At 32.3% G+C, this 14,502-nt stretch overlaps 1 protein-coding gene across 22 annotated transcripts in view; it reads right to left on the bottom strand.

The window, feature by feature from the left end:
- The window catches only part of KHDRBS2 (KH RNA binding domain containing, signal transduction associated 2), a 592,066-nt gene that overhangs the window by 501,349 nt on the left and 76,215 nt on the right, over nucleotides 1-14,502 (bottom strand). For all 22 annotated transcript variants that reach the window (XR_007401488.1, XR_007401486.1, XR_007401485.1 and 19 more), the window contains exon 2: nucleotides 2,969-3,096. Coding sequence is in view for 4 of the 22 variants with exons in the window: in XM_049092592.1 (XP_048948549.1) it covers nucleotides 2,969-3,096 (128 nt within the window). In the remaining 18 variants the exon portion in view is untranslated. The remainder of the gene's footprint in view (nucleotides 1-2,968; nucleotides 3,097-14,502) is intronic.

Genomic DNA, 14,502 nt, shown 5'->3' on the forward strand with positions numbered 1-14,502 from the left:
GAGTTTTCTGCATGAATCTCACTAGGATCTTCTACATGAACCTCTTAGGATTATAGAAAAACATACTGCCACATGTTGCCTCCTTGGAGACTTGACTATCAAGAAATAATTGCACTGATTCTGAAACATCTGTAAATGCAAACAATAGATGTGCATAGTCTATTTCTTGACTAATCTTGTTGCAAATAAAAATATTAAAAACAAATAAGAAAAGCTGTTCATTATAATTTGATGACATATTTCCCCCCAAATCTAGTGATTAAACATAAAGCACTAGAGTTAGATAAATCATTCTTAATGTGTTTGAACAGCATTTTTACATTTTGTATAATTCAAAATCTTAAACTTATTTCAATTCCTTGTATTATTCAATTAAGTCAGCAAATTAACTTGATATTGGAGACTAACTGAAATCAAATCTATCTAAAAAGGTCATGTAGTAAAGTCAAGATAAGGTCATTTCCTCAAGAAGTCCCATAGTTATTTACTGCCTTTTGTTGGAAAGGACTGTGTCATTGCCTCACTAATTACCAGATCAAAGAGACAGCAGGCATCAAGGGGAGAGGCAGCTCTGAGAGAAGTTGTGAAAAGTAGGTCTTTCTCCAATGTACCCCCTGACGGATAAACCACTTTTTATTATAAAAGATTAAACTTTAAGTCCATAAATACTGTTATTCTCTGCTCATCAGTTCATAGTATCACACCACACCACATATTTTACAGCTCCCAAATGTACATCCAATATGGCTCAAGTGTAGTGACTGTAATCTTAACCCACTGATATTTTTGTGAGAGGTAGGCAATAATCACTTAGTAGGAGAGAATCACCACTTTTGAAATAAAATATGGTTTTCAGAAAGTTGGTTTTAATTTGTTATACTATAAAAGCAAACAAAAACAAATGTAGGTCAACTTGATAGATGAATTTGTTCTGTTTTGTTCTCAGTACCTTTTTCTGTAAAAGGGCTCTAAGACTTCTTTTATTGTGATGTATGAAATGCACATCCTTTTAAAAATGATTTAAAGTGATCTAGCATTCTACTCGTCAATTAAGAATGGCAAATTTTCTAAGGCATAAATTGTTATTTGATAATATTCCATAAAAGCACTAATCATTAGGAGCTCTCATTCCTCACATTCTTCCATATTTTACATAAATAAGTAATAAAAAAATGTGAACATTATCAGTCAAGTTATAAACGTAATGGCTCCCAAAAAAGTGAAGAATCTAAAATAACAGCAACTTCTCTAAATATTTCTATCTGCAACAAAGATATGACTTTGAGTAATTAATAATTTCCCAGTTACCTCATTTGGTAAATAAAAGCTTTATATATTCTGTGATTTAGATAATTAGTCTCAGCATAAACATTCTGCGATTCGAAAAATTCTGGGAGGTACAATAATTGCTAGTAAGATATGGTCTGTTTCAATACAAATAGGTAGTTTTGTTATTTGATCATCTTCCCATAAATTATGAAATTAAATCTCACACAAACATGAGACACTATACAGTATTATTGTTTCGATATTCATCATTTCGATGATGCATCAAATACAGACTACTGCAATATTCAGTATAAAAACACTCATGCTGTCACTTCAAGAGCCACCACGACCTGAAATGCCTTTCACACTTTACCAATCTGATTTGGTCAGAGATACAGGTCTGTACTTTATTAAGAAGGAGATACTGAGTCTGTCACTGGCTTTCCATATCCAGAGAATAGACAAGTGTTATTCTGAGAAATGGTATCTAGTTATGTAATATTTAAATACATTATTTAGAGAGAGAATCTTGTACTTCATAGTGGATTAACCAAATCTTTTTAAAAAGACGTTTTTCTTAATATCCACATTTCTACCACATTTTATTACCAAGTAAACATTTTCATGTACATTTTCTCTGCCTAATTTAATATTCATAAAAACATGATTATGAAATAAATCTTAAAAAAATTAATTGTAAAATATACATCGATTGAATGGACTTTTCTTGTAATAGAGGCAATCTAGCTAAAAAAAAAAAAAAAAAATCCCACAAAACCCAAAAAACCTGCATGCCCAAAAACCTCATCTGAAAGCTAAATTTTATGGTTTGGTGGGCTGCAACAATTTATTCCTATTTGAAATAATTATAAACACAACATCCCACTTAATTATATTTACTAAAATTTATCATATTAGAAGACAATTGGTAGACTACAGCATTTATTTCTGTAGTCTTCATTATTAGGATAATTGCATGGTCCTTGTTTCAGATTCACTCTTCAGAAAGTAAATTACCAGATTGAAACTGAGTTTCCATTGTAAGCATACTTAATTTACTAAAAAAAGAGAAAGAAACTCCTTTTACCCATCGGAATTTATAAATATAAGTGATGAAACCATGATGTGGAATGCCTTATCTTATACTCATGATTCTGGTAATACAAATCTTGTATGATAAAATGTCTAGTGAGAAAGTACTCTCAAGAGAACAGTATTGTAATTATCTTAATAAATTAACCCTGACTACAGAAGACTAGAGGTTCTAATCTAAGGGTCTAATAAAGACTAGATTACTTTCCTGGATATAATAATTTCCTGTGGACTAGATAATGCTATATATTTAGTACCATTAATCCACTCTTTTTTATAATTGGAAAATATAGTAACATGAACCAAAACAAGATCAAGTGACTATGTATATTTGGACAAATTGTTGAACTATTTACATATTAAATAAGTAATTAAAATATCTAATTATGCTTCCCATATTCACAGAATAAAAGTGCTATGGTCTTTAGTTGAAAATTTTTCTTATGGTTGTACTTTCAAAGACTTCTCTTTCCTCCATCAATATCATATATTTGTGTATACTAATACAATGAAGTTTTAAATATTCATTTCATGAAAGACAATGAATAAAACATCAAGTTTTTTTATTTTTTTCTTAATTCTATGAAAACAGCATATATTGCAATACCTTTGGATATTGCTTGACAGGAATCAATACTCTTTCTGAGAGCTTTATGTTTTTGTTGCTGATGACATCAAGATATTTCTTTTCTTCATCTTCCTTTTTTCCATCAGAACCTTGAAATTTTTCAATTTCTGAAAAAAATCACAAGGAAAAAAACAGTAAGCAAAATGAAAAGTCGTCATAAATATGATTGTTCTTATTACTCTCCTTCTTAAAAAAGATTTTGAAGAACCTTAATAGAACTGAAGCAACACCTGTTAACAGTTACATGCATGCTGCTACCATATGTTAAGATGAACTGTCAGCTAAAACTAAAAGTTACCATTGAAGATGTGACTGACTTCCGTGAGACAAATGATGGATTTAATTTTTAGCAACTTCAAATAAAACACAGGAAGAATATGCCCTTTAAAGATTTAAAATATCTAAGCGAAACTAACTTTCCTAGGCACAATAAATAGAACAAACTAAGTTGTAAGGTTATATGTTTCATAGTTACTGAGAATTATTCCTACAAAAAATAATTGAAAATAGTAATCATCTGTTACCAAATAGGATAGTAAAGATAAACAGCATGTTATTTTACATTCCAACAAACTTAAAGGGAATTAAAAAGAGAGTCACAGCGATGTCTTTTAAAGGATTAAATCTGTGAATGCTATCATTCATATTCATCATTATGAAACTGTCTGTCCATATATTTAAAAAGAATCACTAATTTTGTCTTATGAGACTATTCCCAAAATGGGTATTTTTGAGCAAATGTACACTACCTATTCTTTCTTTTTAAAATTAGTTTATTCCACAAAATTCTTAAACCTCTACTATGGGTACCACAGATAAAACAGAAAACAAGAAAATGTCTCTGCTTTTATGGAATCTATATTCTGATGGGGAAAATGAGCAATTAGAAAATGAATATATATGTACATGCATACTTATGTGTGGGGGTAAAGAATGATAAAGCTATTAAGACAGGGTGGGCTTTTTTTCTTAGTTTTGTTAGAATTAGAACAAAAACATTTATTTCTGTAATTTTGGAGTAAAAGGAAAGGTGATGATACCCATTAAGCATGTAAATTCCCAATTCATATTAATTTACATTGCATTTTGAAACAATTATTTTTTTAAAGATCTGACTACCTCTGGAGGTGAAAGGAATACTGTATTACATCTAACAGCTTTGTTCTTTCTTATTTTATTTGTAATTAGCATCTTTTCCGAAATGATTTCACACGCCTTACATAAAATTCCTGTAACATTCTGGATGGTAATCTTTTAGCATACTGTTAATTTGGCTCATGTGGAATTATTAAAAAATCTTTTTGAAGTAAGATCACATTGCTTACATAAATAATGGTGGAATGAATGCTATAATGCATAGTTTGCACGAAGTCATTTACAATCACTTTTTCCCGGTATATGCTGTAATTTCCCTAATGACAATTATCTTAAAATAAACTATGCTGCTTGAAGAGAAGTTATATATAATATGTCTATAATTGCTACTCAGAACGATGGCATCAGATTCTTACTTTTCCACTCTAGATTAACAAGCCACTTTAACTGACTCTTTTTCAACCAAAAAGCACTCTCTATTCAGGCTTTTCAACCCCTTACGTAATTATTACATACAGAACTCTGACAACTGCAAAGAAAGGATATTCATTATATCTTCTGATACTGACAGTGAACTTTTGATCGCTACCCTTTGGGTACATGCACCTATCTAATACCATACTTCCTAGTTTGCTGAGGCAATTGTAATGTGGGACACACTGAAGGAACCAACTCAATCCCCAGTCTATTAAATGTACGGTTTCTCTCTTGTAACTCTGTCATAAAATAAATTGAATTTGTCTGACATTATTTATTCTCTACAAGACTACTACTACCTTTGGCATTTTTAGACATTTGTAATTTGATCAATCAATGATTAATTCCAATAAATTTTCCATCAAGAAATGGAACTGAATAAAATATCATTTCCACTGCTGCTTTTTCTGCTTGTTCCTACACTTTCCTTTTAAAAATGTTGATATATCTTTTGCCCTTTTGATACTTTCAGGGAGTTATCTAGTCTTTCCTGACATATCTACATGACCAATAGCTCAGTAATTGCATTTGTCAACTGCATAGTCACAAAATCGTATAAGCCAGATTTGCCTGATTTTCAACCTAGAGAAAACAATGTATATAATACCTTCCCTTTTTAAATTTTAGTTTAAAATAATTCTTTATTTCATAACTAAGGCACATTCCTTGTGGGACATCTATACAATACAGGTATCCATAAAAACTTAAAGGCACACACTGTCATCGAACAATAACAGTTTTGTTGCATAGAGAGCTGAGTAATGTTTTATACTTGTTTATATGGTCTCTCTTTAAATTTGGCTTCCATATTATTGAGAAAACATACTCAATATCGTAGGGCAGGCTTATGTTAAATGTTAAACTACATAGATTTTAGAATTTTCTGTTCTCTCATCTTTTTTCTTTTAATGCCCATATTTGTTCAAGAATTTTTTTAAGCACTCAAGGTCTTATTTTTAGAGGCTCTCTCCCAAAATTATGAGAAGATGATAATAGAGTTAATTTTTGGTCAAGGGTATATTCACTTCCACCCACTGGGATTTTAGTCAAGATGGAAGCTCCATTGAGAAAATATCAGAGAGGGAAAAAAAAAAAGAAAATATCAGAGAGGGTGACAAAACAGAGAGAATCCTAACTCTGGGAAGTGAACAAGGGTTAATGGAAGGGGAGGTGGGCGGGAGGATGGGGTGACTGGGTGACGGGCACTGAGGGGGGCACTTGATGGGATGAGTACTGGGTATTATACTATATGTTGGGAAATCAAACTCCAATAAAAGAATATAAAAAGAAAGAAAAAAAAGAAAGAAAGAAGAAAGAAAGAAAGAAAGAAAGAAAGAAGAAAGAAAGAAAGAAGAAAGAAAGAAAGAAAGAAGAAAGAAAGAAAGAAAGAAAGAAAGAAAGAAGAAGAGAAAGAAGAAGGAAGAGAAAGAAGAAGAAAAAAAAGAATTTTTTATTTTAATAAAAAACACATAACAGTACATACCATTTTAATCATTTTCAAAGAATTTATTTATTTATTTGAGAGAAAAAAAAAAGATAGCAAGAGAGAGCACAAGCAGGGGGCAGGAAAAATGAAAAGCAGGCTCCCTACTGAGCAGGGAGCCCAACATGGGACTCCATCTGAGGGCCTTGGAATCATGACCTGAGCCGAAGGCAGACATTTACCTGACTAAGCCACCCAGATGTCCTCATTTTAATCATTTTTTAGTGTACAATTCAGTAGTATAAGCCTATTATTATGTTATGCAACAGATCTCTAGAATTTTTCCATCTTGCAAAACTGAAATTCAAGACTCACTACTCATTTTCCATCCCCTTCCCACAGGCCTTGGCAACCACCTTTTCCCTATCTGTTTCTATGCTTGACCACTTTAGATATGTCATGAGTAGAATAGCACAGTATTTGCTCTTTTATGACTGGTTTATTTCACTTAGCATAATGTCCTCAAGGTTTATCCATGTTGTAACATGTATCAGGATTTTCTCATTTTGGAAGTTCGTATAACATTGCATTGTAGATATATACCACATTTTCTTAATCCATTTATCCATCAATGGACATCTGAGTTGCTTCCACCTCTTAGTCATTGCGAATAATGCTTTGATGAACATGGGTGTGGAAGTATCTCTTTGAGATCTTGCTTTGAAATATTTTGTATATATACCCAGAAGTGGGATTGTTGGATCAAACAGCAATTCCATTTTAATTTTTTGAGAAACCTCCATACTATTTTCTGTAATGTCTGCACCATTTTATATTCCCAACAAGAGTGCACAACAGTTCCAATTTCTCTGCATCCTTGCCAACACATAATATTTTTTATTCTTTTGACAGTGGCCATCCTAATGGGTGTGAGGTGTTATTTCATGGTAGTTTTTAATTTCTCTTATGATTAGTGATCTTGAGCATCATTTCATATGCATGTTGACTATATTTCTTTTTTGTAATATTATCTAAGTCCTTTGCCCATTTTTAATTGGGTTATGTTTTATTGTTGTTGAGTTGTATAATTTCATTATATACCCTGCATATTAAACCCTGATCAGATATATGATTTGTGAATATTTTTCCCATTCCATAGGTTGCCTTTTCACTCTGTTGATTGTTCCTTCTATTGCACAGAGATTTTTTTCAGCTTGATGTAGTTTCATTTATTTTCCTTTTGTTGACTGTGCTTTTGGTGCCATATCCAAGAAATCATTGACAAATCAAATGTCCTAAAGCTTTTTTGCTATGTTTTCTTCTAGAAGTATTATAGTTTTAGGTCTTACTTTTAGGTCTTTAATTCATTTTGAGTTAGGTTTTATGCATGGTAGAAGACAAGACTCCAACTTTATTCTTTTGCATATGTGGATTCCAGTTCTCCCAGCACTATTTGTTGAAAATAAATAGTCCTTTATTTATTTCTCCATTGTATGCTCTTGGTACCCTTGTTGAAGAACATTTGACCACATACACAAGGGTTTATTTCTGGGTCTTATATTTTGTTCCAGCAGTCTATATTTCTGTCTTTATGCCAGTATGACACGATCTTGGTTACTGATGCATTGTATTATACATTTTGTTTTTGTTTGTTTGGATTTTTAAAACATTTTTATTTAAATTCCAGTTAGTTAACATACAGTGTAATAGTAGTTTCAAGTGTCAATATAGTGATGCAATACTTCCATATAATACCCAGTGCTCCTCACAAGCGCACTCCTTAATCTCCATTCCCTATTTAACCCATGCCCCCACCCACATTTCCTCTGGTAATCATCAGTTTATTCTCTATAGTTAAGAGTCTGTTTCTTGGTTGGCCTCTGTCTCTCTCTCTCTCCCTCTCTCTTTTTTTTTTTTTTTTTTCCTTATGCTGTTAGTGGGTATGCAAACTGGTGCAACTACTCTGGAAAACAGTATGGAGATTCCTCAAAAAAGTCAAAATAGAACTTGCTTACAATTCAGCAACTGCACTACTATGCATTTATCCAAAGAGTACAAAAATTATAATTCAAAGGGATACATGCACCCTGTTTATATCTATAAGAGCCAAATTATAAAACAGCCCAAAGGTCCATCAACTGGGAAATGGATAAAGATGGTGTGTGTGTGTGTGTGTGTGTGTGTGTATATAATGGATAAAGATGGTGTGTGTGTGTGTATATACACACACACACACACACACACACACACATATTTTTACAAAGTCTTATATATTGAAATAGGATGCGTGAAACTTCCAGCTTTGTTCCTCTCAAAATTATTTTGGTCATTTGGAGTCTCTTGAGATTCCATATATATTTTAGAAATTTTTTTTCTATTTCTGAAAAAAAAAATGTCATTGGGATACATAGGGATTGCACTGAATCTGTAGATTGGTTAGGGTATTATAGACATTTTATCAATATTAAGTCTTATAATTGACAAACATATTTGTTTGCGAATAATGCTTTGATGAACATCTCTTATTTGTATCTTCCTTCATATTAGTTAGTGATTTTTGTAAATTTCAGGTAAGGAGACATTTTGAAGGGGATTTTTAGTTCTGCTTTTGCCTCACTTCTCTCATTTTCTTTGGGAATACATTTTTTAAAAGATTTTATTTATTTAATCATGAGAGACACATAGAGAGAAGAGACATAAGCAGAAGGAGCAGCAGGTTCCCTGCAGAGACCTGATGTAGGACTCAATCCCAGGACCCTGGGATTATGACTTGAATTAAAGGTAGACCCTCAACCACTGAGCCACCCAGGTGCCCCCAGTTATGCTTCAATTATAATTTCTTTGCAGAATTTCTGCAACTTCATTTTGTTTTTCTCAAAATGTTTAGTATTTAACACCACCTTTTAAAAATGTCCAGATGGCAGAGCCAGTCTTTTACTCTGATATTAATTTCTTTTTTAAATTGCATTGTTTGTATTATATCTGTATTTTAGAATTCAATGAAGGAATTCTTAGCAGGTAAATTTTTTACCAGGACTTATAAATCCTACATGGAAAGGGTATATATGTTCTCTGCTGGGGTTAAAAGTTAGCTACAAATCAATCTAATCTTTTTTTCTTATACTGGATCCAACATGGAATGAAAGGGGTGTATAAGAATTTCTTTGTAATATGTACATGAGTGGAATTTTGGTTCATAAATTATGCACATACTTAATTTGACTAAACTCTACTATTTTGTTCTATGAATATGGTAGGCACACTCCCACAAATAAAGTAGATTATTTCTATGACTTCTATTTTCCTCCAATGGCTTAGGTTTTTTTTAAGATTTATTTATTATTATGTTTTTTAGAGAGAGAGAAAGAGTGGGGAGGAAGGGCAGAGGGAGAGGCAGAGAGAGAGATTTTCAAGCAAACTCCCTGTTGAGCAGGGGGTCCCATGATGATTCATTCTATCTCATGAACTGGAGATCCTGAACTGAGCAGAAATCAAGAGTTGGACCCACAACCAACAGAGCCACCAAGGCACCTCAACCCTTGGCTTAGATTTTTAACCTCACCTAATTCTCTTATAGAGACAAGATGAATGCCTAAGATAATTAAAGAAACAAAAACTAAACTCTGAAAATATCCCCATAATACAGGCAAACTACAAGAACCCTATTTAAAAAGTGGGTTTCTGAAAACTCCGAAAATAGCTGGAACTCTATTGGGTCCTGTGTGAGGTAGATTGTGGAAAAATGAAAAAGGAAAATTTAGATGGCTCCAAGAGCACTAGAACACAGAAATTTCAAGCAAATACTTATCCTCAAAAAAAGAAGAGATGACCCCTAATGTAGAATTCTCAATGATATGAAAAGAAGTAAGAAAGAAAAACATAAAACTGGGACAAGCCTACACAAGCTCCAAATGCTGAGTGATTGTGAGGTAAACAACGGAGATCATACAATGCATGAGGAAAAAGCTAAACAATGGAGACAAATACAATGCGTAAGGAAAAAGCTGATAGTACTATGGTAGCACAAGCACTCCAGGATCTCAGAAAACAAAAATGTCCTTCTTTAAGAATAAGTCCCTTCTTGAGAGGGAAAAACTGCCTCAAGCGAAGTCCTAATGGAGCATAGAGCAAGGACAATACCCTAGATGAACAGTCTATTCCAAAAGAAACCTCCTAAAAGCACAGACAAAACTTTCTCATTTAGACATAAAAAAAGAAACAGATTGTGTTGAACCTCATACAAGTATATAAGAAAACAAAAAAGGAAAGTGAACTAATATATTGACAGAAAGTAAAAGCAGGAGGGAAACATATAACAAAGCAGAAACGTATAATATTAAAATGAGGGGAAGAAAGTATGAGAATTACAAAAGTAATAAAAAGGGATATATATCAGAAATAGAAATGGGTTATATAAGAACCAATAAATTATAGGAGCATGTAAAAAGAGCTATCAGAGCTCAGAAATGAACTAGAAAGTATTTAGTTCATAAGCGAAAAATAAACTAGAAAAAAAAAACAAGACTAAATAGACAAAAGAAGGGAAATAGAATCAGAGAAAAGAATTAAGCATTACTATAAAATCAGAAAGATTATCTCTATCATCTATCTATCTATCTATCTATCTATCTATCCATGTATCTATCCAGCGAAAGATGTAAAAGACAGGTAATAGGTAATGATGGCCAAGGTATATCTACCTGGAATTCCAAGAGACTGAAAACTAAGCAATAAAACTGAAGAAATACTAAATACTACAATTCAAGAAACTGTTTCATAAAATAACTGTATGATGTTGAATGAACCAAGGATTGTGACTAGCTCAGTGTTCCAATCTGAGGGAGAGGGGTAGGCAAAAGGAAGAGGAGAGGTAGAGGGGAAAATGATGGAAAAGTGACTGAGAGAGAGATTGATTTTGAGACTGACAGGTGCAAACAATAATGCAAGATTTAATGGACTAGAAGTAATTGCTACAAAATTAGTTCCAGACAGTGGTTAAAACTCTGGCTTAAAAATAACAAAACGAAACAAAAAAACAATCACAAGACCAAAATCTCTTGCTTTAGAATATGAGCTGCAAATGTCTGCCTCAGTTTCACACCTGGAAATTAGAAAAGAACTCTTCGTGTTTGTGAGGATTAACTAAGTTAATACAAGCAAGGTGCTTAGAAAAGTGTCTGGCAAAAGCATTATTGTTTTTACTATTATTCTCATTATTATACATTAAATTTAAAAGGACCAAAGCCAGGCTGCACTAGAGCCTTAAGCCAAAATTTTACTGAAGAAGGAGCCAGAAACTGATCTCTAGGTTAAGAAAGCATTATAGAAAAATACGGAATGCAACTCACTGGACTGAAGAATCATAATATATAATTTTTATATGTCAAGAATGGCTTTTTGTTTGCTAATAATTTTTGAAAATAGTTTTAATATCTGCCCTATGTTTGTAGTTTAACATATTCCATAGACCCAAGCATAAACAGTATCAAATAGTTTAAAGTTTAGATTAAAGTCATTCTGAAAATATGAATAAAATTTCAGTGAAGGAGATTCTATTTGAATATCTGAATTTATATCTCCATATTCCAGTCACTTCCTTAAGACATGTGATTTTCTCTGAAATCATAATTCATACTTTTTAAAAATGATTTATTTATCCACTTTGAGAGAGAGCACACACTCCTGCATGCACACAAACCAGTAGGGGAGGGGCAGAGGGAGACACTCCCCCTTCTGCAGCAGACTCCCTGCTGAGCATGGAGCTGGAGGCTGGGCTCCATTTCACCACCCATGAGATCATTACCTAAGCCAAAACCAAGAGTCAGTTGCTCAACCGACTGCACCACCCAGGTAACCCCATAATTCATATTTTCGAAATGGGATGTGTTGACTATTTAACAGTGGTCTTCCATACACTTCTACCTAGCATTTTTCAAACTCCAAAACACAGATAGAAACATCAGTAGCCATAAAATTGATATGTTAGGCTAGTGTGTATATCAATGCTTTACACAAGTTACCTTATTGTGATTAAATTTATTTTTATAACAAGCACATTATAATATAAATGAAATAATTATACAATAACAGAAATCACAATCATCTTGTTTCATGGAAAATCAGTTATTTAACATAAAGGAACTTTTCTCTTAAAACCAATTTAAAATTGGGTATTTGCATATTTTAAGTATTTTAAGTATTTTTATTTTCTAAAATAAATTCCTTATTTCCCAGTCATTTCAAAGAGAACATGGTTTGCATGATCCAGGGGCTTTATAATGAATATTAGCTATTCTAGCAAAGCTAATCAATGTGAGTGATGACTTTATACTTTCATTAATTCAATAAATACTACTGAATTAAAGTCTACCTCATGTATGGATGATTAAATATAGAAGGAAAATAGTAAAAGCCAGGAAATAATGTGGGAGACTTAGCATACATGATCGAGATTGAAGAGTCACTAGTGGCCAGGCTTGGATAAATCCTGAAGGTAAGACATCCTCTCGTAATATAGACAGGAGGTAAAGGGAGAGAGAGATAAAGGACAATCTCTAGGTAAGGTGTCCTAGCAATAACATCAATCATGTGTGTATGCGTGTGATTTATTTCACCAAGAAATAACCAATCTTGTTAGAACTGTATAATAATAAATATGGTCTTATAGAGCTAGTTATGCCTAATTTTTTTGTGTGCCTAAATTTTTTCATGGGGTGAAATACATGCTCTTCCAAGTACATATAACTCTAAAATTCAAATAACCTCTAGTTCTGAGGACATTTTAAAGAATCAAGATACACTTAATTTCCAGATAGACTTTGAAAATATTTTTAATGCAATATAAGAGGAAAGAACCTTTATATGCAAGGTATAATTGTATAATATATTGAAGCAGAGAACATGGAATTAGTCTGGGAAGAAAACAAGTTATAGTCAATAAAATGTAAATGACCTTTAAATATAACAACAGGGAATGATGCTAGTATTGAGTTATTTTGAAATTTATGCTTTGTCTAAAACCAAAAGTCAATAAGAGGTTGTTAAAACTTCTTTTATTTATGGGCATTTTCTGAAAAGACTTTACAATACAAATAATGCTCAAATGCCTACTGATTAGAAGTCCTTACAGAGCATGAACAGAGCATGAACAACTTAGATTTACATAATATAGCTGAGCAAAGGTTATCCTACTTGTCCTACCTTCAAATTATACCCTTTTAAGTTTCCAAGTAAAATGTTTTCTGCTGTTTGTATTTGAATACATAACCAAGATTCTATCAATTAATGTTAAAATGAAAGAGAGCAATATAATTTTCATCTTCCTTTTAGGATCTCCCATGTAAAATATCAGATATCAGTATTCTATAATGCAGCAGGATTCCAGCATTTCAAATTCTAAAATTCAAAGTCTAGAATGAATGGCTAAATATACCATAAATAACAACTGTTTGTTGTGAAACATAAACTTAACATTAATAATAAATGAACCTGAGGAAATGATTTAGCACAAATTTTGCCTCATTGATATTGAATAGAAAGATATACACTTTCAAATTTCAGTCTCAAGCATAGGGTGAAGAAATATCAATGTTACTTTGACATAAGTAATTTTTTTAGCAGCATAACTCCATGAGAGTAACGATTATCTCCAAATAAATGAACAGGAGTTCAAAGAGCTATTGTAATGTGTTATAAATACAAGAAGGAAAATAGGAAAAAAGGGGGTTTAAAAATTCTAGAAGAGCAGTTCTCAGTGTAGCCTTACATTTAATAATGTAGACAAATATGTCTAAAAATAAAAGGAACCAGACATTGCTTAAAAATACCATTTATCATGGGTGCCTGGGTGGCTCAGTCAATTAAGCATCTGACTCTTGGTTTTGGCTTAGGTCACGATCTCAGGGTCTTGAGACTAAGCCCCACACTGAGCTTGGGATTCTTTCTCCCTCTTCCCCTCTCTCCAAAATAAATAAATAAATCTTTCTTAAAAATACATTTAACAATTTGTCCTTATATAAAGTATCTTCTGGGGAAGTGGTAACTAAAATTTATGTCTTGCCTTACCAGCTTCCAGGAAGCTCAGAGCTGAGTGTCTTTAAAACAAACTTGCCTTGTTCTAACTTGCCTAGGATAAGGATTTCTTGTGTAATTCTTTTTCTTTTTCACCTTCTTTACAGCTGTTTGTTTGTTTAATCTGTGATAGCATTTTTATCCTTATTTTGTACATGCTTCATTATAAACTGCCTCACATCCATCTCAGAAATGTAATAAATACTATTTTACTTTGAAATTATTTAATATTCTGCATTAATAATTAATTATTAAGCCAACAATCTCTACCAATGCAAAATTTCTCTAAGTTCTGTTTGTGGTCTTTGGAATTAACTCTGAGTGTTAGAAGCAGGTCTGTCACTTGCTAGCCACATAATCTTAAGCAAATTAGCCTCAGTTCATTTTTTTTAAGGAAAGTAAATCTATCAAATGATGACATTATGAGAATTAGCATTTTGTGTACACT

This window comes from Canis lupus, chromosome 12, assembly GCF_003254725.2.
Source record: "Canis lupus dingo isolate Sandy chromosome 12, ASM325472v2, whole genome shotgun sequence".
NCBI classification, from domain to species: Eukaryota; Metazoa; Chordata; class Mammalia; order Carnivora; family Canidae; genus Canis; species Canis lupus.